General features: G+C 38.6%; 1 protein-coding gene and 1 long non-coding RNA gene across 7 annotated transcripts in view; one reads left to right on the top strand and one right to left on the bottom strand.

The window, feature by feature from the left end:
- KANK2 (KN motif and ankyrin repeat domains 2) overlaps positions 1-19,984 on the top strand; it is an 88,641-nt gene extending 68,657 nt beyond the window's left edge. For 4 of the 5 annotated variants that reach the window (XM_039336465.1, XM_039336464.1, XM_039336466.1 and 1 more), the window contains 10 exons: positions 1,449-2,972; positions 7,592-7,714; positions 7,794-7,896; positions 10,633-10,869; positions 11,873-11,960; positions 12,165-12,384; positions 15,665-15,807; positions 16,094-16,294; positions 17,184-17,282; positions 18,681-19,984. In XM_039336465.1, coding sequence (XP_039192399.1) covers positions 1,449-2,972; positions 7,592-7,714; positions 7,794-7,896; positions 10,633-10,869; positions 11,873-11,960; positions 12,165-12,384; positions 15,665-15,807; positions 16,094-16,294; positions 17,184-17,282; positions 18,681-18,740 — 2,798 coding nt within the window. In that variant the 3' untranslated portion in view covers positions 18,741-19,984. The remainder of the gene's footprint in view (positions 1-1,448; positions 2,973-7,591; positions 7,715-7,793; positions 7,897-10,632; positions 10,870-11,872; positions 11,961-12,164; positions 12,385-15,664; positions 15,808-16,093; positions 16,295-17,183; positions 17,283-18,680) is intronic. The other variant, XM_039336468.1, reaches the window with a different exon arrangement.
- Positions 2,051-25,434, bottom strand: LOC120305089. Of its 2 annotated transcripts, XR_005555916.1 has the most exons (4): positions 25,158-25,434; positions 17,256-17,977; positions 2,837-2,909; positions 2,051-2,134 (listed from the first exon to the last, which is right to left on the bottom strand). It is a non-coding gene; the product is annotated as an uncharacterized LOC120305089 (long non-coding RNA). The 2 variants fall into 2 exon arrangements; XR_005555915.1 differs by lacking the exons at positions 2,051-2,134; positions 2,837-2,909 and adding an exon at positions 7,281-7,678.
- Positions 25,435-26,677: the final 1,243 nt, after the last annotated feature.

Below are 26,677 nucleotides of genomic sequence, written 5' to 3'. Positions count from 1 at the left end.
TGCCATTGTTATCACATGTAAAATCAAATATATACTTTGTTTATCAATCTTTTCTGGCATAATACCTAATAAAAAAAGTTCAGGTTTAAAATCTACATCTTTTCCCAACATCTTTTCTAGCCAAATATATATTTTTCCAGTACCTCTTTGCTTCAACACATGTCCACCATACATGATAATAAGTACCTGACTTATATTTACATTTCCAACATCTATCTGACATATTTTAAAACATTTTTGCCAATCTTGCTGGTGGCAAGTGCCATCTATAGAACATTTTATATAAATTTTCTTCATAAGAAGCTGCCATTGTCAGTTTATAATTTCTTTCCCACAAGTTTTGCCATTTTTCTAATTCTATGTTATATCCAAAGTTCTTTGTCCATGTTATCATTTTTTCTTTAACTTGTTCATCTTCCATTTTCAAATTCAATAAAAATTTATAAATTTTCTTAATTAGTTTCTCATCAGAGGTTAATAATGTCTGATTAAACAAAGTCTGCTCTTTATAAAATCCATACAGTTTGACATCTTTATCATATCTAACTTGCATTAATAAGTGTGTCCACCATGATAAATCTACACCCTTATTTTCCAACTCTTGCTTAGATTTTAAATTCCCTTCAGAATTTAGAATATTTCTATATGTCCATATTTTCTCAAAGTTAACTAAATTTGGATGTATAAATGTTTCTGTTGTTGAAAGCTATCCTGGTATTTTCAAATATATGTTACATTTTATTTTTTCCCATGTTAATAGTAATATGTTTCTTATATAGTGGTTCTGAAAGTACTTATGCATTTTATTTTTCCCATACCATAAAAAGGCATGCCAACCAAGTTGTGAGTCATATCCCTCCAAATACAACAACCTTTTGTTTCTGAGAGTTATCCATTCTTTTACCCATGTTAATATAGATGCTTGATAATATAAAAGCTAGAATTAAATTGAAAATGCTACAAGAAATGCTAAGGAAAATGGAGGTTTTGGCTTGCCAGAGTGAACATTGAACTCTTTATGATGTAGCTTTGCTACATTGATCAGTCGATCAATCAACCAATGAGGCTTGCTGGTTTGGCCGTCAGATCCAAATAATGCAAAATTGGGAAAAATGTAGAGTTCCTATTTACTGATTACAAGTACTCTATTTGATTTAAACTAGTCCCCCCTTATTTGAGGGGAGCTATTTTGATGCAATAGGCATTTTAAAAAATACAGTGGGTTCTAAGCTAATTTTTCTCTCTCACAGAATGGAAGTAGGAGACGATTGCAGCTAGGTCTATGACTACCTCTATCTATACTGAGATCAGCCAATATATGCAATGATATGCAAAACAGTCATTATTCAACTAAGTGATGGTGATCCCAGTGGTCAGTCCTTTCATATACATCCTCAACCCTGATCGAAAAGTGTTCTAAACTGATCTATCTCTTTTGTGTTTTGAAGGAAAGGTCAATCCCACCTCTACTACAATCTTCCATGGGAAGGAGCAAGACTTAACTTACTCAGTGGAGACTCCTTATGGCTATCGCCTTGATCTGGACTTTCTCAAGTATGTGGATGACATTGAGAAAGGCCACACTATTAAGCGCATTCCAGTTCATCGCCGACCGCGCTACAGCTCATTGCCTCGGGGCTATGGCTACACTGGTTCATGGTGGACATCCACCGAGTCCCTCTGTTCCAATGCCAGTATGGACAGTCGCCATTCCTCCTATTCTTATTGTGGCCGTAGCTTCTACCCACAGTACACTAATGCAATTCACAGCAGTTTCAATGCCCGTGTGGAGAAAACTTTGCTGGATGCTAGAAAGAAGTTAGAAGATCAGGCAGATCTAGATGGGAAAACCCCCACAGCAAGTAGTCTAGGAAGTCTCCATAGCAGTGTATCTGGATCAACAAGTTCTTTGGTTGGAAGCCAGTGTATCTCACATCAAACTTCTTACAATGGCTCACGGCAAGGTGTTCCTGGACAATTCACACCAATTGGTTCTGGGTTGTCCACTCCAGTCTCACCAACTCCAGGACATCTTCAATATGTTCGTGAGCAGATGTCTGTGGCCTTGAAGAAGTTGCGCCAATTGGAAGAACAGGTCAAGATGATCCCTGTCCTTCAGGTGAAGATCTCAGTGCTACAGGAAGAGAAACGGCAGCTAAGTGTTCAGCTTAAAAGCCAGAAGTTCTTGGGGCACTCAGGAGGATTTAGCAAGGGCAAATCACGAGGGGAGCTCTACATAGACATCCCTGAAGAGGGGGCAGGTGGAAATATAGAGGACAGCAGTACCAGATCTGACATAAAGGATAAATTGGGTAAGAAAGAAGTGAGGTCAGTGGGCGTGGGAAGGACAGTTGAAGATGGAGAAGAGAATGTGGATGTGGGAAGATGTGACGTAGGGGTAGCAGTCAAGGAGGAGGAGTTGGGCTTACATTGCCCAGAAGTGGAGGAGCAATGCCAAGTTATTCAGTCCCTATCCACCAAGATTGCTGTGTTAGAAACACAACTGAAGAGAGCACTCCAAGATCTCCAAGCTGCCCATCAGAAACTGGAGCAGCAGGGCAGGGAGAAGAAAGACAAAGAAACTTCAACAAGAGATGAGGGCCTGACAGAATGGGAAGCAATGGGAGAAAGTGCACAGCAGTGGAATGCCCCCATTCAGGTTGATGCAATCAAAGTTGTCCAAATGGAAAGGGAGCCAGACATCGCAGCCAGCAGAGCTACTGGGCCTCAGAGGGCACAGCTCCTGGACAGCAAGGAGCCCTATGCCAGCTTCAGGCCTTCAGCAGACAAAGATTCAGTCTCTGAGAAAGTTCAGTTACCACTTTGTGCCACATACCACAGCAGTGAGATGATAGAAACCACTTTCCCAATTCATGCTGGAGCAGCAAACACAGCCACCACCTTTCACTCTGTGAAAAAGATCAGCATTGTCAACACAGAGGAGGATGGGGATGGAAATAAAGAAACAAGAGGTAAGGAACAAGGAAAGTAATCTATCCTTGATTTGCTTTCAGGGGAACAGAACTCATTTATCCAGACAAGATATTCAGTTACTTTATTATCGGTTGCAGATATACTGTATATATCAAGACAATAAGACAGAGAAATGAAAGAGTAAAGAAGAAAAATATTAACTAAACAGTAAAATAAAATAAAAGTGCTTTAACTCTCTAGTGCTATGTGGTATAGGTAGTCCTCGACTTACAACAGTTCGTTTAATGACAGTTTGAAATTACAATGGCACTGAAATAATGACTTATGACTGTTTTTCACATGGCCATTGCAGCATTCCCATTTTGAGATCATGTGATCTCAAAATTCAGACGCTTGGCAACTGGTTCATGTTTATGACGGTCACAGTGTCCTGGAGTCATGAGATCAGCTTCTGAGAATTTCTGACAAGCAAAATCAGTGGGGAAGCCAGATTCACTTAACAATCATGTTACTAACTTAACCAATGCAATGATTCACTTAACAACTCTGGCAAGAAAAGTCATAAAATGGGGCAAAATTCACTTAACAAATGTCTCATTTAGCAACAGGAATTTTGGGCCCAATTGTCGTAACTTGAGGACTACCTGAACAGTAAAAAATCAGCCTAAAGTTAATTTGTCATTAATAATACAACTGTAAACTTTGCAACAGGTCTTGCTGTGGCCCCATTTCCTATCAGCTGGTTTTCTACTGTATTCATTTTGCAATTCCTTGTCAAGGATTCTTTGTTCAAGAGTTGCCATGATCTCTTCTTGTCCAGGTGTCAGCAATACATCTGCATAAAGCCCTATTTATGGATTTTACCTTCAGTTCGGTAGGCACAGAATATTGAAAAGACAGACTGAATAAAATAAGAGAAGTTAAAACTTGTAGTTAAAAATTAATCTTTAGCCAGTGTTTAAATATACATAGCCATGTCCTTGTTTCATTTGCCAACAGCCCAGGTTCCAGCCATAGACTGTACTGGAAACAGGATTTTGCCATGAGGTAATGCACCTTTCTCTTCACTTTCTCAACCAAGGGTGCATTACAATATTTTATTCTATTCTTTTAATTATCAAATTTAGAGACTGCTTATCCATTTATAGAGCAACTCTGAGCAGTGTACAATTAAAAATTTAAAAACCATATAAATATCATATATTTATAAAAAGATCTTGACAGACTTGAACAATGGGCCCTATCCAACAAAATGAGTTTTAATGTGGAGAAAAGCAAAGGCTTACACTTAGGCAGGAAAAATCAAAGGAACAAATACAGATTGGGCAAGACCTGGCTTGGAGGCAGTAACTATGAGAGGGACCTTGGAGTCCTGGTGGACGATCACTTAACTATGAGCCAGCAGTGTGCAGAAGCACCCAAAAAAGCTAATACAGTCTTGGGTTGTATAAACAGAGGCATAGAATCAAGATCACACAAAGTATTAGTACCACTTTATAAAAACCTAGTAAGATCACACCTGGAATACTGCAACCAATTTTGGTCACCATACCGCAAGAAAGATGTTGAGAGACTGGAAAAAATTCAGAGAAGAGCAACTAAGACGATCAAAGGTCTGGAGAACAAAACGTATGAAGAATGGCTGCAGAAATTGGGTTTGACCAGTCTAAAGAAAAGAAGAAATAGGGGAGACATGATAGCAGTGTTCCAGTATCTGAAGGGCTGCCACAAGGCAGAGGGGGACAGGTTGTTCACCAGAGCACCAAAGGGAAGGATAAGAAACAATGATTGGAAGCTGATCAAGGAGAGAAGCAACCTGGAATTAAGGAGAAACTTCCTGACAGTGAGGACAATCAGCCAATGGAACAGCTTACTCCCAGAAATCATGAGCACTTCATCGCTGGAAGTTTTTAAGAAGAGACTGGACAATCATCTAACTTAGATAGTATAGGACCTCCTGCTTGCGCAGGGGGCTGAACTAGAAGACCCCCAAGGTCCCTTCCAGCTCCTATTCTATTCTATTCTATTCTATTCTATTCTATTCTATTCTATTCTATTCTATAAGAGGCAGGCAAAACAAGAATAAATTAAAGTTAAAAGTGGGGGGCCCTTCAAGGTAGTTAGCCAACTTCAAGGTTGCTACTCCACTCCAAGTCCCAAGCAAGTGAGCAGAGCCAGGTCTTCAAACTCTTCTGAAAGCCCTGGAGAGTGGGAGCCTGCCTCACTTCTGGGGCAGGGGTGGATATTTTGCTTATCTATTGCCTTTAATTGGAATCTTATCCTGTAAAAAGTTTATCTTATAAAAGATAAGATATGTAATTACTATACTTTCAATTCATATACATAATGTTTAAAATGACGCATGATATAGCACTGTATTAAATTAAATTTGGTTTATATCTGGATCTATTAAAAATAGTCAGTACAAAAGGCTTGGCAGGATTTTCATAATCTTTAGAGAGATAAAAATTTATGGCAGAATCCCTTGTTGTCAAAGCTGGGAAAAATGTTAATACCTGGCCTGCAAATTTATGGTAAAATTCAATTATTTTCCCACACAGCTCTAATCTTAAAAGAAGCGTGCATGGAAGGAATTGACTTTTTTGCTGCAATTTACAGTAGGAGCAGAAGAAAAAAGCAGTTTTAAAATAGTGTGTGAAATTCCCAGAATAAACCTAGAATAGCAAGACAGTATTAGAAATTTCATCCTTCTGGAAATAAATATTTGGATATGGTGGCTTCCACAATTTCAAGTGAGCTGCTGGGAAGCAATGGTAATTTTTTTTATAATGTCTCTAAGGAAAGAGATATCATAAACAGGGAAGTTACTGGAGAGAGTCCACCATTATCTATCTTCCTTTGGTCAAAAATCTATGAAACCTCTATTTTGAACCCAAACATGGTAAGGACATTTTAAGGGAGATCAAATATGATATTACATTTCACATAGAGAAATATATACCAAACAATTGGTAACAATTGCAAAAAAGTATATGCAAAAAAATATTTAAGTGTGTGGAGAGGTGTAGGTTTAAGGTAGGAATAGTGTCCTCCTGACATAACCCTACATCTTTCCTCTGGGTTTCCCAAATAGTTGGCCTTTTTATAACCATCTTCTAGATATCAATCAATCAGAATAGAGCAGGAAGGGACCTTGGAGGTCTTCTAGTCCAACCCTTTGCTCAAGCAGGAGACCCTATACCATTTTGGATAGGTGGCTGTCCAGTCTCTTCTTAAAACCCCCCAGTGATGAAACACATACAACTTCTGAAGGCAAGCTGTTCCACTGGTTAATTGTCCTCACTGTTAGGAAGTTTCTCCTTAATTCCAAATTGTTTCTCTCCTTGATTAGTTTCCATCCATTGTTTCTTGTCTTGCCCTCTGTTGCTTTGGAGAATAATTTGACCCCCTCTTCTTTGTGGCAGCCCCTCAAATAATGGAATACTGCTATCATGTCACCCCTAAATTATGCAGCAAAGCAACCTTATGCATTTAGAGAATGGTTTTTAAGGAGAGAAATTGGCCAAGAACCTGACTGAATGAGTAAGTAAAATACAATAAATAAAACAAACACCATATACTTAAGTAGCATTACATCCAGGGTCTCCAACATGATGCTTGAGCGAATGTGTCCATGAATACTTTCCTTGACATCCCCCAAGATACAGTTAAAATGATTATTTATGTTAGCAAATTAATTTTTAAAAAAGGAGGAAGGAGAACTGCCCTATCTTTAAGCAAAACTTCAGTCTCCTGGATTGATTTTCAATACTTGGCCCCTAGTGGGCTTTGTAAGCTTTCTTGTGGCTGCAGTCAAGTTTAATTTGGAAATGCACCAACTGTCTTGAAAAAAGGGCAATAGCAGGGAGTATCCCATGGCAGAGGGTATTTGGATGGGATACTAAGCAGCCTGATTTTGCTGACCTTATATGATTGTGGTTGTGCAAGCTCCTCAGCAGCCATTGGTAAGAACGAAGAGTTGTGACTGTGAATATTGGTAAAAAAATCATAGCTTAATACAATGAAGGAATATTGCTTGTGTACAAACAAAAGCTCCATAAAGGTAGCCTTCATCTTACAACCATTTGTTTAATAACCATTTGAAGTTACAACAGCACTGAAAAAAGCGACTTTATCACCATTTTTCACACTTACATCCATTGCAGCAACCCCGTGGTCATTTGATCAAAATTCGGACTCTTGTCAACTCGCATGTATTTATGACAGTTGCAGTGTCCCAGAGCCATGTAATCACCTTTTGCAACTTGCTGACAAGCAATGTCAATAGGGAAGCCAGATTCACTTAACAACTTTGTTACTAATTAAACAACTACAGTGATTCACTTAACAATTGTGGCAATAAAGCTTGTAAAGTTGGGCAAAACCCATTTAACAACTGTCTTGCTTAGCAATGGAAGTTTTGGGCTCAGTGGTAATTGTATGTTGAAGACTATCTGTTCCCTGTTTTCCAGGCTTGAAATATTAAGTTATTATATGGCACTTGGCCAGGTTGTAATCAAGCCATGTATTCTATTGCATACATTATATGGAACAATATTGCATTCCTTAATGTGAACCCACAAAACAGCAATATTTAGACTTCATAATCAAAAAGACGTCCAAGGGGCAGTAATCTGTTGCCGCTCTCCTATTTCAGAACCTGAAGAATCCCTGCAGAAAACTGAATATTCACTTCTTGACTCCCTCCAAGGAGAACAGGTAGTTCCTTGCCTCTCTGAAGACCCTAAATTGGATGTGCAGAAGGGAGAAGAGGATCAAGGTAAGAAAGTGGGGTGGAGAAAGGTGCCATGGAATCCTTTGACAAATTGATGTTACTACCTTCCTTTGTTTCTCCACAGTTTCATCCACTGCAGGGATCCCATCAATTATGAAGAAGAAGGAAGAACCTACAGAAATACTAACTAGGAAGAAAAGCCTCCACTTTGTGGGTGTCAATGGAGGGTAAATCTCAGTTTCAGAATTATAAAGAGAATGGGAAGTTCCCAATTCATTCCTCAATGCCTAAATTCATTCCTCAATTCCTTAACTGAGGAAGCAAAGGCATACAGGTCCATAGCCGCGGACTCCTATTTTGTTGCTTCTGTAACCTTTAATTTGGAGTTCAGAGAAGCAATATACCATCTTCACCTCAAAGAAACCCAATAACTGAACAATTTTGTCAGAGTTTGCCTAGGAGTTCTATCATAATCCATCACTGGGATGGAGCTCTAGTTACCCTTGCTGCTTTTATTGTAAGTTGCCATTTGTACCAAGACAGGTTTCCATTGTCTCATTGTGGCCTGCAAGATCCCAAATCACCTGGCATCTCTGAAGTTCTCCATTCTTTTTTTTTTATAAATATTTTATTAATTTCCTAGTTTTACAATCAAGTACTTAATAGACAACGTGCTGTCTGGGTCCATTAGTAATTCAGTGGTATATATTAGCTTCTTTAATCTAGATCCAATATTGCACCATCAAATGTTTCCTCTCTTCTTCCGGTAGTACCTGTTTTCCCACACTAGGCAAATACAATTCTTATTGTTATTAGTAAATATACAATTGAATATCAACATCTTTGTTACATTTTTCTCATAATATCAATAATATCAGTTTTAGATTAGTTTTCTAACCAAAACATATCTTAATGGCATTTGCACTTAATATCTATATGTTCAATCAGTATCCTGTTTTTTCTTTTTTTTTAGTTTTAATTTCCCATCAGTGTTCAAAATGTCTCTTTTGTTTATAATTTCAAAGTAAGTTATATTTGGGTAACCAAAAGCTTCCCTTATTCAAATTTCTTAGTGTTTTCCTGTTTCCTTCTTATACCAAAATCTAATATTCTAGTTACAAATCTTATCTTTCTAGTTATAATAGTATTTCTATTTCTAGCAATTATCTATTCTCCATATTAAAACATCTAGTTAATAATATAATATCCCATCTAATAGATCAAAACCTCTGTTTTCTGCAGCCTTACTCTAGCTTTCTTCCTTTGTCAATTAACTTTCCAAGTGAATGCATTTAAACCATCAAATAATTTTTCCTCTGTTTTTGTGTATATTGTTTGGAATAAGAAAGACCATTTGGTTAAAGTATTTTTGGAAGAACGAACCTATTGATATTCATTAAACAGCCTCCCTCCTTCTCCAATTCCCCACAGTTCTCCTAACAGCTCTATCTTCCATTCAATCAGATCTTCTTCCTTTTCCTTGAATATGTCCTGAATTCTTGATTGGTAAGATATCTCTTCCATTTCCAATATTGTCGCTCTGTCTTCTAGTTCTTCAGTTGTCTGGATCTGTTGGTTGGTTTCTTCCTTTAGGTCCTCAATCTTTGGATCTGCTTCCTCTAGTTTTCCTTCTATTTTATGGATTGCTAGTTCCTTCTTTGTAGTCATGTTCTGAGTTTGTAAATTTAGATTAGAAAATTGTTTTTTTATCTCCTTTGTGTTATTTCTAGTCTCATCATGAGCTAAAGCAATAGTCTCTTTAGCATGGAGAGAATTTCTTTCTGATCTTCATCCATATTTTCTTGGTAATATGTCAAACTGAAGCCTTTGGGAACAGGTGTTAGAAATGGTTTTTTACCATTTAAAGTTGAGTATGGGGCATCCATTTCATTTTTTATAGGTGATCTTTATAATAAAAATTGTTCATCAATCAAGGATTTGTAATCCAAAATATTCAATCATCTCAAGCAATGAAGTGTATTTGTCCTTCAGGGAAATAGTTCTACAACACGGCTCTGAAAGTCAGGTCATATTTATATTCGTAGTTCAGGCAAGCCAGTTTCAAAATAGTTCATTGTCTCTGCCACATCGATAAGTAGCCCAAAAGTTTTTGTATTTTATCCTTTTCCCAGCTGCAATCTTCAAAAGTGAAAATTTCCAAGGTCAGCAAGAGTTTTATCTAAATCTGGGCTTCAAGCCAAATTTCTTTTAGGCATAACAAATTGAAGTACCGTAATTCATCACTACATGTCATTAGCACTGTTTTCCAGCTTTTTAAATCTCAACTTATAATGTAAGCTTTTCAAATCTCTCCTTTTTTAAAAAAAAGTCTCAAAAACACTTTTAGTCCCCAAATTTCAAAGCCATAGATCTATATTAATTCCAAATTAATGTAATTTTCTCTGTTTCTCCCAAGTAATTAATTCGCCACTTTTCTTTACCTGAGGGAGTGTGGTAGAAATTCCCTTTCCCTCTCTCATCAAGGACAGTGCTTCGGGCAGCTTTTTCCAGGAAGAGGTCTTAAAGTCTTAAAGAGAGTATAGAGTCTCACCCAGTTTCATGCATGTTGCTAAAAGGTTGCTTGTTAATGCTTTTTGTCTTGTGTTGTCAGCAGCTTCTGATTAGCTACATGAATGTAGCCAGTCTTTCCCCCGCCAGTTTGGAGGGCTTCCTCCGATCAAACAGAAGGGCCGTCACCCTCTCACAATCAACAAGGGTCCCCTCCTTGTTTGTTGCCTCTACAGGGCAACTTTCAACTCTTTCCAGGGTTCCCAGTGGGGCGAAATCAAACGCAAAAGACAGAGTCCCATCTTTCTCACCATGATGTCAAAACCGGAAGCCTGAACTTCTCCACTCTGAAGTACACAGCCAGGATTTGCTATAGTATCTCTCTGTTCTGAACAGAATCTAGAATAGCTTCTCAGGCTTTTTTTGGCTTGTTTCTCAACCTTGTGTTGTTCCAGGTATGAGTCTACCTCCTCTGAGGACTCCAGCACAGCTGAGAACATTTCAGACAATGAAAGCACTGAGAGTGAATACCATGAGGCGAATGAGGGCCTCCCTTCTGGGCAGGGAATTGTAGCTGAAGCTGTGAAGCTTTCTGGAATTACCACAGATACATTACATCCTGGCGTCCCTGTCGAGGTGGGGAAAATAACTGCAGCAGACAGTCCCAGCAAGGAACCAACAGGCAAAACTGGGTAATCCTCAGTTTGGACATCTTCAGAGCTCCTGAGAGTCTGCACTGTGCACTGTGTGCTTTATATCACCATTAATCTTTAAAAGCAATTTAAAGCTGATCTGCAGCTATCTTCATATTCTGCTGACTCCAAACGCCCTCCCCCCTAATATCCTGTTGAAATTGCACTATTGTTATTTGATAATAGGATATGTGAGCATCACAAAATGATCCTTCCCTGCTTTACACAATGCCCAATCCTGGAAACAGTTTCAGAGTTCTTTACTTCTTGGGTAAATAGCTCTCTCCATATGTTGTATTTAAAAGGTGGTAACAGTTGTTGAACAACTGTCATTGAATTATAACCCTGAACTAGTACAAAACAACAATTCACCATAAATTCTGTCTCTCTGTATTATTTTTCCCTGTCAGAGGAACTTCCTAATTTAATGCTAAATCAGATTTAGGGTTATTGCTCTATGTAATCTTGAACAAAAACTTGGTTGATATATTCCCTTTTCTTCCTCCTGCTCCCACTTTATCTAAATTGTCTTATATACAAACAAGAGTTCCAGCACAGGTTCCAGTGAATTACTAAACAAGCTGACCACAAACTGAATTAGTGTGCTGACTGGTTTTAAAATAAACATTTTTTTTCTTCAATTGTGTCTGATTTTCAGAGACAGTCTTTGCAGTTTTCTTGGCAAAGTTTTTCAGAAGTGATTTGCCATTGCCCCTTTTCTAGGGCTGAGAGAGTAACTGGCCCAAGGTTGCCCAGCTGGCTTTGTGCCTAAGGCAGGATTAAAAATCACAGTTATCCCAAAATCATGAGAAGTGAAAATGAATCCTGCTTAACTCTTCCTTGTAGCCAGGGAAAAACAAAAGTGAGGAGAAGACAAAAAACCAGTTTTCGGCACATAATACTAAATACTAGCGTTAGTAATATATGTAGAAGCAGACGGAAACTAAAATATCCCTCTTTTTTTTTTTTTTTTTTTTTTTTTTTGCTTTCTTTCGATTACCAGGTTAGGTCTCAGCAAGGAATTGCTTTCAGCCTGTGCAGTTCTTCAGAAATACTTAGAGAGTCCCAATCCACAAATGGATGGAGAGACGGTATATGTTTATTTCTAAAGTTGGGGTGGATTTAGAGATAAAATGGCCTCTGCTGATACCTTGCCCATTTGCCAGAAGATAATAAGCAATGGAAATACTGAAAAAGCACAAAGGTTTCAGTCATGAAGACAGCAAGCAAAAATGGGCCCTAACAATTTCTTACCTACCTCCCGTTATTTCTTTTTCTTATATGTACTCTGGCAGAAAATAGCCTATACCTCAATGCTCCACTATTGGCTCAAGCTATCCTGCCACAAAGAAGCCGACCTAGAGTTGATCTCACTGCACTTGATGGATTTCCGGGCTGTTTCCCCGCAATTGCTAGAATTCATCATCAATATGGCGGATGCTAATGGCAACACGGCTTTGCATTATACAGTCTCTCATTCCAACTTCCCCCTTGTTGCAAAGCTGCTTGAAACTGGTAGGTGGGGACAAAAGAAATGGGAGGGAGTCCTTTGTCAGTCCTTAGCCCACATAAATGAACAGCAATATTAGTCCAGGGCAGTCCATTTGCCAGGGTACTTTGGCTTCTAGAGCCTAGGGTGACTTTAAAGCCAGAGGAGCCTAAGAGTTGCCAGGCAGGCTCCACTTTAGGCTGGTGAGGACAGTTTGAATTCTGAGAATGTGTTGGGGTGTTGTCATGGACAAAATGATTTGCCAACTTTAAAAATAATTCCCATAGATTATTTGACAGAGTTGCCACATGGACATTGACATAACTTGCAGAGGTTGCTGCCTGATGCCTTTTTAAACCCCCCAGGAAAGTTTCTCCCCTCCTAATTTAATTTTGACCCCCATCCCACCCAAGGTAGATTTGGCAGACTTCCAACCAAACCCTGCATTTCAACCTCTCTAAGTTTTATCTTCTGAAAAGCCTGTGAAGCAGTCTTGGATCCAAATACATCTTTTGAAATAAATATGAAGCAATTGGTTGGCATTTTGCCTCACCATGTATTTGCTTTTCTCTTCATGTTTTAAATTAGGAGAATGTTTTTTTAAAAAATTAAATGATGCAGAAAACCTGCTGTGCACCAAGGAGCCTTCTGCAGGCACCCTGTGGTGTGCACTGGTTTTGCATTAAGGCTTGCACCTGAATTTATTTGCATTCAACATACTTCCATCCTCCATGGAATTTAAACTTGAATTTAGCACTGACAATCACCTTATGAAGTAAAAGAGGTTGAAGGGAAAGAAACTCATCAAGACCACTCAATGTGAATGTTTAAGGCTGAATGCCCCAATTCACAGACCAATGCTCTGGCCACAGCAGCACCCCAGTCTATCAGTAAGAAGCTGGATGGCTGAGACTCTGGCAGGAAAGGGTTAGGCCTAATGCAAGGAGTGAGGATTTTTCCAAAAATAGTCCAAGCAATTCTCACTTAATGACTGGTTGCTTAGTGACTGTTCAAAGTTACAATGGATCTCGCTAAAGGTAGTGAAATCCAGAAAAAATGCCTATTAATGAAAATGGGTCTGTTTAACAACCACTGCATTCACTTAATGACTGTGACATTTGTTTAATGCTTGCAGTGTTCATTTAACAACTGCTGCAAAATAGGTCATAAAATTGAGCACAGTCACATGGTGATGCACTCAGAAACTGCCCCAAATTATGTCCACAATTCTGGGCTTGATTGTGGTCATAGGTTGACAGGACTACTTGTACGAAGATGCCCCTGACCAAATATGGTAAACTGAAAGACAAAAAGGATAAGTAAAAAAATTGAAAGAGGGACACATAACTAAGTTCGAGTATCAGCAGATAGCCCGAATCTGCAAATATGAAGTCAAGAAAGTAAAGGATCAGAATGAATAAAGACTTGCAACAAAAATCAAAAATTTTTTTAAAAAAGTTTCTTTCAACATATAAGTAACAAAAAAAAGTCAAGGAAACAATTGGTTCGCTAAAGAGAGAAGATGGCAAGAAAGTAACAGGCAGTAGAGAGAAAGCAGAGCTGCTTAACTCATTCTTTGCATTAGTTTTCATGCAAAAAGAAACTAGCCCAACCTACCAAAAACATAGCTGTAAAAGACAGAAATAAAAATTAAACTAAGCCAGAAAATGGTAAGAGAACACTTATCTGATCTTGATGAATATAAATCACCAGGACCTGATGGATTATATCCCAGAGTTCTGAAGGAGCTGTCAGATGTTATCTCAGAACCATTGTACCATATCTTTAAAAAAATCCTGCAATACTGGAGAACTATCAGAGGACTGGGAAAAAACTGATGTCAACTAGCCCAAAAGAGAGAAATACTCCACCACCTCCTCACCAGTAATCAGCACTCAGATCAGCATAGATTAACTCCAAGGTCAACTTCAGACCAACAATCAAATAAACAATACCCCAATCAAGAACTGCCAAAGAGCCATTAGTAAACAGCCTGACCAAAAAATCCTTAAGACTGCCTTGAACCACCCAGACAGGCAACTCAGAATATAAACTGACAGCAAATAGCACTGCTTACTAGCACTGATGATGTTATCCAGTTAGGGCAGAGGACACCAAACTTTTCATGCTGGCGACCAGGAGGGAAAGCGAGCAGCTGTGAAATTTGCACAGATGCGCACGAATGGGGCTGTACACACCTACACAGGGCTAGCAGCCTTGTTTGCACATGCAACCTGTGCGCGCTAGTGACCCTGTTTGCATGTGTGTGCAGGTAATAGCCATTGCACACATACACAAATGAGTCTGTGGGCTCTAGCATAAGTGGGGGTGAATGCGTGCTCACGCGTGCGTGCACAGGCCAACTTGTCCCATGGCCTAGTGGCCAGTAGGCCATGGCCCAGCAGTGGGGCACAGACCATAGGTTGGGGACCCGTGAGTTAGGGTAATGAAATGTTTGCAAGAAAACAAGCAAGCTCAGAGAGCACCAAAGACCCCTCAATACAATCCTTGGTTGTATAAACAGAGGCATAGAATCAAAATCACATGAAGTAGTAGTACTGCATTGTAAAGCCTTAGTAAGACCATGCTAGGAATACTGCATCCAGTTTTGGTCACCACATTATAAAAAAGATGCTAAGACTTTGGGAAAAAGTGCAAAGAAGAGCAACTAAGATGATTAAAGGCCTGGAGATTAAAACATGAAGAACATTTGCTGGAATTGGATATGGCCGGTCTAGAGAAAAGAAGAACTAGGGGTGACAGCCACCTATCCAAAATGGTATAGAGTCTCCTGCTTGAGCAAAGGGTTGGACTAGAAGACCTCCAAGGTCCCTTCCTGCTCTATTCTGATTGATTGATATCTAGAAGATGGTTATAAGAAGGCCAACTATTTGGGAAACTCAGAGGAAAGATGTAGGGTTATGTCAGGAGGGCACTATTCCTACCTAAAACCTACACCTCTCCACACACTTAAATAATTTTTTGCATATACTTTTTTGCAATTGTTACCAATTGTTTGGTATATATTTCTCTATGTGAAATGTAATATCATATTTGATCTTCCTTAAAATGTCCTTACCATGTTTGGGTTCAAAATAGAGGTTTCATAGATTTTTGACCAAAGGAAGATAGATAATGGTGGACTCTCTCCAGTAACTTCCCTGTTTATGATATCTCTTTCCTTAGAGACATTATAAAAAAAATTACCACTGCTTCCCAGCAGCTCACTTGAAATTGTGGAAGCCACCATATCCAAATATTTATTTCCAGAAGGATGAAATTTCTAATACTGTCTTGCTATTCTAGATTTATGTCATGTGGACCAACAGAACAAAGCTGGCTATACAGCCATCATGCTCACAGCGCTGGCTGCCTCCCAGACAGAGAGTGACATGGAGACTATTGTGCAGCTACTGAAAAAGGGCAATGTGAATGCCAAAGCCAGTCAGGTACTAACAGTCCCAAGAGATTCTTGCAAAATTGGGGGGCCACGATGAGGATGAGAATGATGGTGACAACCAGGAAGTAGTAATCATACTCTCACATAAGTGCATGGAAATTGTTCAAAATCTTTTAAAATGCTATTAACTGGCTGCAGTAGATATACAGAATCTTAACAAAGTTTGTGCTTCTTCAATATTTCAGTTTTTAAGAGCTAGGCATTGCAACAGGTTTTTCCCTACTCTGAATTTGGCAACCCCTTAACTCCTTCGTTTTCCTTCAACACTCCTACAGGCTGGGCAGACTGCATTGATGTTAGCTGTCAGCCATGGACGTCTCGAGATGGTCCGTGCCTTGTTAGCAAGTGCTGCAGATGTCAACTTGCAAGATGATGATGGCTCTACTGCACTGATGTGTGCCTGTGAACACGGCCATGCTGAGATTGTCCGCCTGCTGTTGGCTACCCCTGGGTGTGATGTTGCCCAATCAGACAATGTAAATCCTGCTTATGTTTATGCTGCCGTTGTTGAGTTTGTTAGGTTGTCTTCCATCTCAGAGCTCATAGCAAAAACTCTGCACAATAAATTTCATTCACTTCACCAGGAAAATAATGAGTCATACTTAGTACCAAAGTTTAGTACTGGACTATTTGAAACAATTAGTAATTATTTCTCATCATTGAGTAACTGCAGCTCAATCTTAGGAAAGAAAGAGAGGAGGCAGGGCATATTGGGAATAATATCATCAAGACATTATGTCCTTCCACATTAGACAGTTAAATTCAAATAATTCTACTCTAACATTCCACACACACACCAACCTCCTTGATCCTATGTTTGACTGAGCCTTCTGCTATAATTTACCATAGTTTTCCTATTATTTAAGTATGTGATTGAAAAATGAGTATTGTGTAGCTGATCAGAAAATGAGTATTATGTGCACATTGCCGACAGCACAATGTCAGGCAATTGTTTGTCATTACATGCAGAGGGTAGAGGGGATGATAATCTATTGTCAGGGAGCTCAAGATGGCATACATTAGGGGTACTTCCTAATTTTACAATCACAATTTTGTAAAGTAGATCGAGTGAGAGGACATGATTGGCTTGGAGTCAACCAACTATAGTAGTTGGTTGCAAATCGCTTCTGAAAACTTGCCAAGTAATCTGCAGAGAACCTGGTCTCTCTGATGGCCATATCTGGACCATTACCCTGTATTAACAATTCAAAGATCTAGATGGCTCAGTCCCAGGTAGCATTTCCTGCAATTCCAGGAGGTGGGTGGGCCACCAAAATAAGGACAAAATAATTGACAAAAACAGTGATCCCCATAAGCCCCACCATTACTGCAGCCTTAAGTCTATCTTCTTGCCTTCTTCTGTAGGATGGCAGCACAGCTCTCTCCATCGCACTAGAAGCAGGCCAGAATGACATTGCCGTCATGCTGTATGCTTACCTGAACTTTGCCAAAGCCACGTCACTGGTGAGTTAACCCTATAAGTGTAAAAGCATCTGTCGTAAAATTACTTGTCAGCCATTTTCTCTTGAAATCCAGGAAGCTTCAAGATAGAGCATTCCCAATAGATGGCTATCCAGTTTTTCTTTAAGAATCTCTGTCAAAGCCTGTAAGGAATGACTTCTTCTGTTTTTCCTAGTTTTCAACCAAAGTCCATCTCTTGTAATTGAAGCCCATTAGAACATGCTTCCTCAGCCAAGAAAAAAAAAATGTTTGCCCTCTTTGGTGTGGTAGTGCTAGAAAGGGCAAACTTTTTTCTAAGCTAAAAAGTTTCTTTAAGCTTTGCTCATAAAACTTTTTTCCATAATCCTAACCATACTTGGTGATGTCCTCTTTCAAATGGTCTACAGCCTTTTTTAACCACAAAGATAACAGCCACATAATTCCAGAGAAAAACAGGTTTCAGGCAGAGTAAACTTCTTATGACTAAGAAATGATTCTAGTAGTGCAATTACAATTTGGTGCAGTCTTAATGCATCAAACTAGAAACTGGAAGACCATGAATACTATTCCATCTTGGTCACAAAGTCAGCTGGGACCTTGGATCAGTCACTTTCTCTCATCCTTTGGAAGGAGGCAACTGCAAATCGCTTCTGAAAACTTGCCAAGTAATCTGCAGGGGCATGACTGAAAGGAAGTCAGTTTCTGAGAATGGGACATGACTGAAAGGAAGAAAAAAATAATATTAGGTAATGTAATAGTAATTTTTGTAATAGAAACACAAGCAAGGCAGAATTGGAACAACATGATTCAGAGTCCTTGGGGGAGGCTGACATGGCATTTGGTGATAATAACAGAGGATGGGTAACTTTTCTATGGATTTAGTTTTTTTTTAAAAAATAAGTTTGTTGATGTTTGAGAACTGCATAAAACATAACCGTGATGCTATGACATCACTAAAAAGATGGATCAGATTCTTTTTTTTTTTACTTTTTCCCATTTTGGAGAGTTTAACATGCCCTTTTTGGTGAAAATCAGAGGAGAATCTGGTTATCTGACAACTCTCAACAGTTTTTAGTGAATGACATGGGAGCATGGGCACCTACAACTGCATCAAGAGAATTCTAGGATCTTATTTAATCCATTTTGCCATACGCCCTCAGGGCAAGTTGCTTATCCTTCTGTGATTTCCATATTTCAATCTGCAAATTGAGTATAATTATAATCCACCCCTAATTGCTGCTAGACTCAACATGGAGTGGTAAGTGAGCAGGGTATCTGTGCATATTGATTCCCATAGACTGCTGGGTTTGAATAGCTGTTGTCAGATAAGGGAAAGATTGATTAAAAATAATACAACATGCTAAACAAGGTCAGAAAACTGTGGCTTTTTCATTAAGAAGCAATAATGTACTTTTTTTCCAGGATACCTTGAAGCAGCTGGAGCCTGAAAATGCAGATACGATATTCAGTGATACTCTGTAACCCAAAGTAAGATGATAGATTTATTTTTATCCAAAGGTTTTCTAACTTCTGCTTGAAAATTTGGCACAGTCTGGATGAAGGAAATATATATCTACAAAACCATACATATTGCCGATTTATATAATTCCCTAGAATTGCTTCCTGTCCTTAGCTTCTTTCACTGCCTTCATCAGCTGAAATCTCGCCATCCACTCTGCTCAGAGGGAAGTGGAGCAGACCTTCCAGGAGAAGGAGCTTTATGAGCTTCATTTCAACAATGTAGCCATGTATCCAGCTATGCTTGATCAGATGCAGTTATGTCAGATAATGAGCCAAGGGGTCTCTTAATGTTGCTATGGCCATTCTGCTTTATCAAAAGTAATGTGTCTTTCCTTTTTATCCCAATTATTCAAGAAGCAGGAGACACTGTAGGGCAGGGGTGTCAAACTGCCGGCCCGTAGGCCGGATGCATCATAGCGAAACCGTGCCAACGCCATTGCTGACAATGGAAAAAAGTCGCAATACATCGTGACACATCATGTGATGTTGCGAGTTTGACACCCCTGCTGTAGGGCATAAAAGGAGGCCAAAAGGAACAATTGCAGTTCCCTTCCCCAAACCTTCAAAAGTAGTTTGACTAAGATCCACAGGCATTGGCCTAGCTGCCAAATTCAAACTGCTCCATACTTCCTTCTATTGACCAATAAGAAGGTGCAAAAACTATTCAATCAGTGCCCACATCTCCATGTTTTTACTTCTCCTTCTGTGAATTCCTCTGGTGGTTTCTCAAAAAACTGACAGTTTGCTGTGTGGGGAACTGCAAAGCCTCCAAAGACCTGTGAAGTAATAGTTTCTGAGCACAATGTGATAGCAGGTAAATAGTGAGAGATCTGGCTTGATCCAAGAAAAAAAATCAGAGTGTTTTGATGCTTCAAAAGGGAAAAATCAGCATTAGAGCAACTGAGATTGACTAAAGCTGAGTGGAAAATAAATCAGCCCAGCTGCTCAAATTGAGGCACCAATGGAGCTGATTCTTGAGCAAAAAAAATTACCAAGAACTTGATTAGTTTGGTGTTTCCATTCCGTTGTTGTAGAGGGACCCAGCAGACTTTAGATCTATATCTCTATATGAACTTCCTTTGCAGCAGCCAAAAAAGTCAATGCAACCTTAGGCTACATTAACAGAGGGATAGAATCAAGATCACATGAAGTTCTAGTACTGAATTTAGTAAGGTCACACTTGGAATACTGCATCCAGTTCTGGTCACCACAATATAAAAAAGGCATTGAGACTACGGAAAAAGTACAGAGAAGAGCAACCAGCAACATGATTAGCAGGATGGAGGCTAAAACATATGAAGAACAGTTGCAGGAATTGGGAATGTCTAGTCTAGAGAAAAGAAGGACTAGGGGAGACATGATAGCAATGTTCCAATATTTGAGGGGCTCCTACAAGGGGATCAAACTATTTTCCAAAGGCAAGACAAGAAACAATGGAGGGAAACTAACCGAGAAGCAACCTAGAACTAAGAAGAAATTTACTAATGGTGAGAGTGATCAATCAGTGGAATAACTTCCTTTCAGAAGTTGTGGGTGTTTCATCACTGGAGGCTTTCAAAAGAGACTGGACAGACATTTGTTTGAAATAATATAGGGTCTCCTGCTTGAGCAGTGGGTTGGACTAAAAGACCTCCAAGGTCCCTTCCAACTCTGTTATTCTATGATTCAATGACTTATTCCTGTTCCATTGCAAAAAGGGCAAAATATTTTAAAGAGGCCAATGAAGGAGTGTCTCTCTAAATCAACTCCATAGAAAATCCTTTTGTTTTCTGTTTTAAAGATATGGAACTTCTGTATTTAATTTACCTGAATTAATTTTTGAAATGTCTAACCCTCTGTAAAGCAGAAATTATTTTTTATTACAATGTAAAATCACAAAACAAGCAATGTTTAAATAGATCTAAAATAAGTATTTGACACTGAATTTTAAGATTTTATAAATTTGTCAAAATATTTGTATGATAAATTTATCACTGCTCATACAATGCAAGTCGTAAAAGAATCACAGAACAAATATATGCTATACATAACAAATACATACCCATTCCCAGGATTACAGCTATTTTTGGTTCAGACCACATATATACAGAAAGTTTTTCAGACAGACCGATCTGATTGATTGCACCTTGGCATTTTGACTGCTATACTGCAGTTCTACTTTTTTTTTATTATAATCTCTTTTGCCTTGCAGCCCCCCCAACTAGGGGCATTAAGCAGGCTCAAGTCGCAACTGCGATACACTACAAATTCACATTTCTTTTTTGCTGACAAGAGTTAAAGATTTAAGTGGGAAACTAGTATAGCTATTTTGGACTCATTTGTCCTCTTCAGCTCGCCACACCCTTTATGGGATTCGAACCAGGGAAGTCTACATGCTAGGCAGTGTATTAACCACCAGGCCACCAGCTCTCCTCCTGTCTTTGTCAGCCGAGTCAAGGGAGTATATACAGAAAGTTTTTCAGACAAAACTTTCCAAAAGGCAAAAGAGGTTATAAAAAAAAAGTAGAACTGCAGTATAGCAGTCAAAATGCCAAGGTGCAATCAATCAGACCGGTCTGTCTGAAAAACTTTCTGTATATACTCCCTTGACTCGGCTGACAAAGACAGGAGGAGAGCCGGTGGCCTGGTGGTTAATACACTGCCTAGCATGTAGACTGCCCTGGTTTGAATCCCACAAAGGGTGTGGTTAGCTGAAGAGGACAAATGAGTCTGAAATAGCTATACTAGTCTCCCAACTTAAATCTTTAACTCGTCAGCAAAAAAGAAATCTGAATACATTTTTTAAAAAAATATAAAGGTAGTGATGTGCAAGGACAATTGTTGTGCAAGGATGCTTACACAGCTCTTATTTATTTGAACAAAGTTTGCACAGGAGATTTTCTCCCAGTAAATTGGACTCTTAGCCTAAAATAAAGACTAACTATCCTTGTGAATTGCTTTGTTCAGTCAGATTAACTGAAAATGAGCATTTTCGATACAAGAACAATATGTAATTGATATTATTTGCCTGAATAATGAAATCAGTATTAGAAATTAGGCAAATCCATCCTCTTGTTGAAAGAATCAAGCTGATTAGTGGATGAAAATTTATATTCCATTTGCTTTGCAAGCTGAGAAGTCTACTTAATTCTTTGTGTGTGATGCCAAACTTTACATGTCTCTCCTAGCAAGAAGTAAATAAACAAAATGAACCATAGTGATTTTTGTAATTGTAAATCATTTGAAGTAATAAAGGGCACATCTTATTTTTATATCAATATATAGTAATATACACCAAGAAAATGATTATCTGTAAATTATTCCAATGCACATTACATGAGGTTTTTTTTTTTTAAACAAAAACAAAAAGAGAGGACTATGTCCAAAATGTAGGAAAGAGGCTGGCAGAAGAACTGTTGTCTGAGCTGCAGATCATCTGGCTGACACTTTGCACAATTTATATTCTGCTTTGTGTAAAAGTTATTAGAAACAAGTTGGGGCTTGACTGAAGTTGGCTGGTTTTCTGTGACTCTGAATACATAAATGGTACAAGGATTTCTTAACATTCATTATCTGCTGCTGCTTTGAAACAGAATTTTAAAGGCAACCATAGAGGTTTCAGAAACTTCAGAAATGCACATATTTAGGAGTGAATCTAAATATTGTATTGAGTTATTGTTTATATACATGTAATCTTTTATATTTTCTATATGATATTTTCTATACATTTAAATGAACTTGATGTCATTTATATAGGTCATAATAAAATATAATAGAGAAATCCCTTTGCTTCTTGATTACAGCTACACGAAAAAAAAAACCTTTCCATCAGAAATAAAACCCACCCAAATTCAGATTTCTATCACATGTTTATTTATGGAGTAGAGAGGTAATTCTTCCAAAGGGCACAATCCACCTTATGGGAATCAGGGCCTGCCTGCAGCAAATGCCCAAATTGCCAATCCTCTAATACCTTCTGCAGCATCCACATTCATCAGAGTGGATCACTACAGAGAGCCCGTAGGTTCTCCCTAGTATTCCCCTCCCCTCCTTCTGCTGACCTGAGTCTTTGGAAGAGATACAGTGGAATAGAGGTGAATCCAGTTCCAAGCAAACTTTCTCAATCTTAAATTGGACTATGGGCATGTATGGATCCATGCCTTGTCTTCTTTTAATGTTGTGGGGGACTGTGTACACAGACCTGGCTTTATGAATCACGATACAGATGCCTAATGAAAAAATAATTTAATAAAAATATCTTGGAGTTATATTTATTATTTGGTTTGCAAATGATGCTATCATGTGATGAAACAGTAAAGGGCTTTTCTCCTTCTATTAAAAAGTTGTCTGCAGCTAGTTTTGGTGGGAACTGTAAATAGTCTTATTTTTGGATGAGGTTTGATACTACACTCTGAATATTTGGTGGTATTGGACCTACAGTATTACTCCAGGACATCCAAAAGTATTTAATTTTAATATTTGGCAAAATGTAAATTGGCCTATAATAATCTCCCATATAATGGCCAAATTAGCTATTATTTTAATTATTCATCCACACATGTTTATTAAGCATGCCCACTCCCAGTCAAAGGGTGTCAGGAAATGACACAAAAGGGGAGATCCTCTTGATTTTCCCTGAGAAGACATCAGTGGAGTCTTAACTTTCAATTTCTGATTGAGCACCAGTGTCATCTTTATGTCCAAGACAGAGAATGTTAAAAACTAAACGCCAAGGAGGGTGTTTCACCCTTGCTCACCACTCTGTCCTATGTCCCTGGCAGTTTTCTCCCCATCACCCATTTCTACTGCCAGCTGTTTTCTTATTAAATAAGAAATTATTTAATTTCTTCCTAAAATGCACAAAAATACTTTAAAGGTTTCAGTTTGTTGCTTCTAAGGGAATCACCCCTCCCAGGTAAGGGAGAATAATATTTATGCCAGGGAAATTCAGCATCATTGAAGCAAAGGCAATGGGGGTAGGACTGTCTGTGAACACGGCTGCCTGCAACATTATCATATCAAGGAGAGTGACCATTGGGCATGCTCTCTAGGCCAGGTCAAAGCAGTCTAGCTGCTTTGGTAGGTCACTTCCTTCTATCCAGGACATAGCATATAAGCAATGCTTGAGCAGATTCCGCAATATTGTCTGGGACACTATACATCCTCTCCATGACCAGTTTTCTTTGTTGCCTTCTGGGATGAGACTTTGCAATATCTGAAGCAGAATAACTAGATTCTGTAATAGCTTTACACCAGGGGTGTCAAACTGCCGGATATGTCATGCTGAAACCATACCCACTCCATTGCCTGCAATGGACAAAAAGTCATGATATGTTGTGACACGTCACGTGATGTTGCGAGTTTGACACCCCTGCATTACACCATATAGTATCAACCTTGTTAACTCTCAAGACTCTTTTTTTCCACTATGTATTCAAAATGGACTGATGTGTATATACATCACATACACACACACACACACACACACACACACACACACACACACATCTTTGATAACTGCAAAAATGCGAATCCCGGGCATGCATATGCATATATATATATACACACATACATACATACATAAAGTTTTTCAGACAGACAGTCTGATTGATTGCACCTTTGGCATTTTTGACTGCTATACTGCAGTTCTACTTTTTATAATCTCTTTTGCCTTGCAGCCCTCCAACTAGGGGCTTTAAGCAGGCTCAAGTCGCTACTGCGATACATTACAAATTCAGATTTCTTTTTGCTGACAAGAGTTAAAGATTTAAGTGGGAGACTAGTATAGTTATTTTGGACTCTGAAATATCTATATTAGTCTCCCACTTAAATCTTTAACTCTTGTCAGCAAAAAGAAATCTGAATATATATAGTTCGGGAAGATGAGGAGGCTGTTTGTTATAATCTTAGAGCCTCCACACGCTCCCACAGACATTTGAGAGGAACGACCTCCCGTAGGAATGTACAAGGAGATGCAAATCATGATCGCAAGGACCCTGCCTCTCCACCTTTAAGGAGGATTGCATACCCCCAAGTAATGAGTGAATGTATAAACAACAGTGAGGGGACAGTCCCCTCAGGAGAAGGGGTTAACAATCAACTTGTGGGTGCCACAAATTCCGGGGAGGATGTTAAAATCACCCCCGTTGAAGAGAAAATAGAAAGGGGAGTTAACAAAGCGATACGAAAGATCGGGAAACAGCATGATACAAACACAATGGAATCCTGGGCTACAGAGACGAACAATGAGGATATAGTTGTGAAGGAGGATCGTAAACAGAGAAACGGGGAGGAGAATGGAAATAGGGAGTACTAAGAGGGAGGATGAGGGGAATAAACAACATAAACACAGACAGTGCACATTTAACTATGTAGAATTAAAGAGTTCCCCCGACTTACAGTCATACAAAGAAGAGAGGAAGAGCTGTGGTATCGGCACAAGCAAGGAAAGTGAGGAAATTACAGCTTGCAATACAGAAACTACGATCAAAACGCAGGTGGATTGGCTGGGACCCATGATGACGTCAAGAAGCTGGGCGCAAAGAGAGCCACATTTATAAATAGCTTCTCCCATCGATTGGACGCTACCCTGATGATGCTGGCAGAAGCCAGAGAAAGCTTGGTTTTATTCTGGTTTTATTCTACTAAAACTATTTATAGTTTGTAACTTCCTGGTGTTCGTATATTTTATTATTTAACATGAGTCTATCCAGGAATCACCGTTTTGTTTTTAATATTCATATATATATATATATATGAACATGTTATAAATGTTATATGTTATAAATATGTTATAAATATAAATATATATGAATATATGTTATAAAATTTGGATTGCTAATGATGGCAAAGATTTCGGCTTTTTTAAAGGAGCGATCGCAAGAGAAATTTTTTGTTGTATGGGAAAAATGGATAAATTTTATACAACATAAATTGGATATAAAAAATATCATTTAGCTTTTTTATAACTTGTATATAATTTTTGATATTTTATGGATTGTTTTCTCTTTTTTTCTTTTTTTTCTTTTTCCTATTTTTCTTCCTCTTTCTTTCTTTCTTCTTTTCTTTTTTCCTTTTTAAGTATTTTTTTCTTTTTAATGTTTATGTCACTTATATTTTATTATTAACTATTTTATAAGTTGTTAAAACTTGTTTAGGTTTTTTAAAATTTTAATTAAGCCTATATTCAGCTCTGGGAAGCTCAGGGGGGGGGATGGAGGGGGTGGTTTGGGAGGGGTTGGGTGAGGGTTGTTTTTTTTGTTTTTTATTGTTCTTTTTTTGTTATTTGTAAAAACTTTTAAAAATTCTCAATAAAAAAAAATTTGGATTGCTAACAAAGAATTAAGGGAGAATGGAATAGCTATTTAGAGCTAATTAGCTCTCATCAGCCAAACATACCCTTCTGAGATTCGAACCTGGGCTGCTTGCATTTTAGGCAGCTGTGTTAACCTCTAGGCCCCAGGCTCTTTCTCACTTTGTCAGCTGTGTCAGGGAGGAAAGAGACAGGGGAGGAGAATAACCTTGAGTGTTTTTTGTTTTTTTGTTTTTTTATGCACCCTGTCGGCCCAAATATGGGAGAAAGAAATCTTTTGCCTGTACCAGCTCAATCTAGAGCCATCCACAGGCAGTAGTCGCAACTGCAACATCATATATATGTATGTATGTATGCATGCATGTATGTATGTATGTATGTAGTTTTCCTACCCTGTCTCTTCCCTCCCTGACACAGCTGACAAAGTGAAAAAGAGCCTGTGGCCTAGAGGTTAACACAGCTGCCTAAAGTGCAAGCAGCCCAGGTTCGAATCTCAGAAGGGTATGTTTGGCTGATGAGAGATAATTAGCTCGAAATAGCTATTCCATTCTCCGTTAATTCTTTGTTAGCAATCATATATATATATGATTGCTAACAGGGCCTATAT

This window comes from Crotalus tigris, unplaced genomic scaffold, assembly GCF_016545835.1.
Source record: "Crotalus tigris isolate CLP2741 ecotype Arizona unplaced genomic scaffold, ASM1654583v1 scf7180000017666.379230911805:20528666, whole genome shotgun sequence".
Classification (NCBI taxonomy): Eukaryota; Metazoa; Chordata; class Lepidosauria; order Squamata; family Viperidae; genus Crotalus; species Crotalus tigris.
The sequence above is the reverse complement of the archived record's forward strand: the minus strand, read 5'-3'. Positions and strand labels throughout refer to the sequence as shown.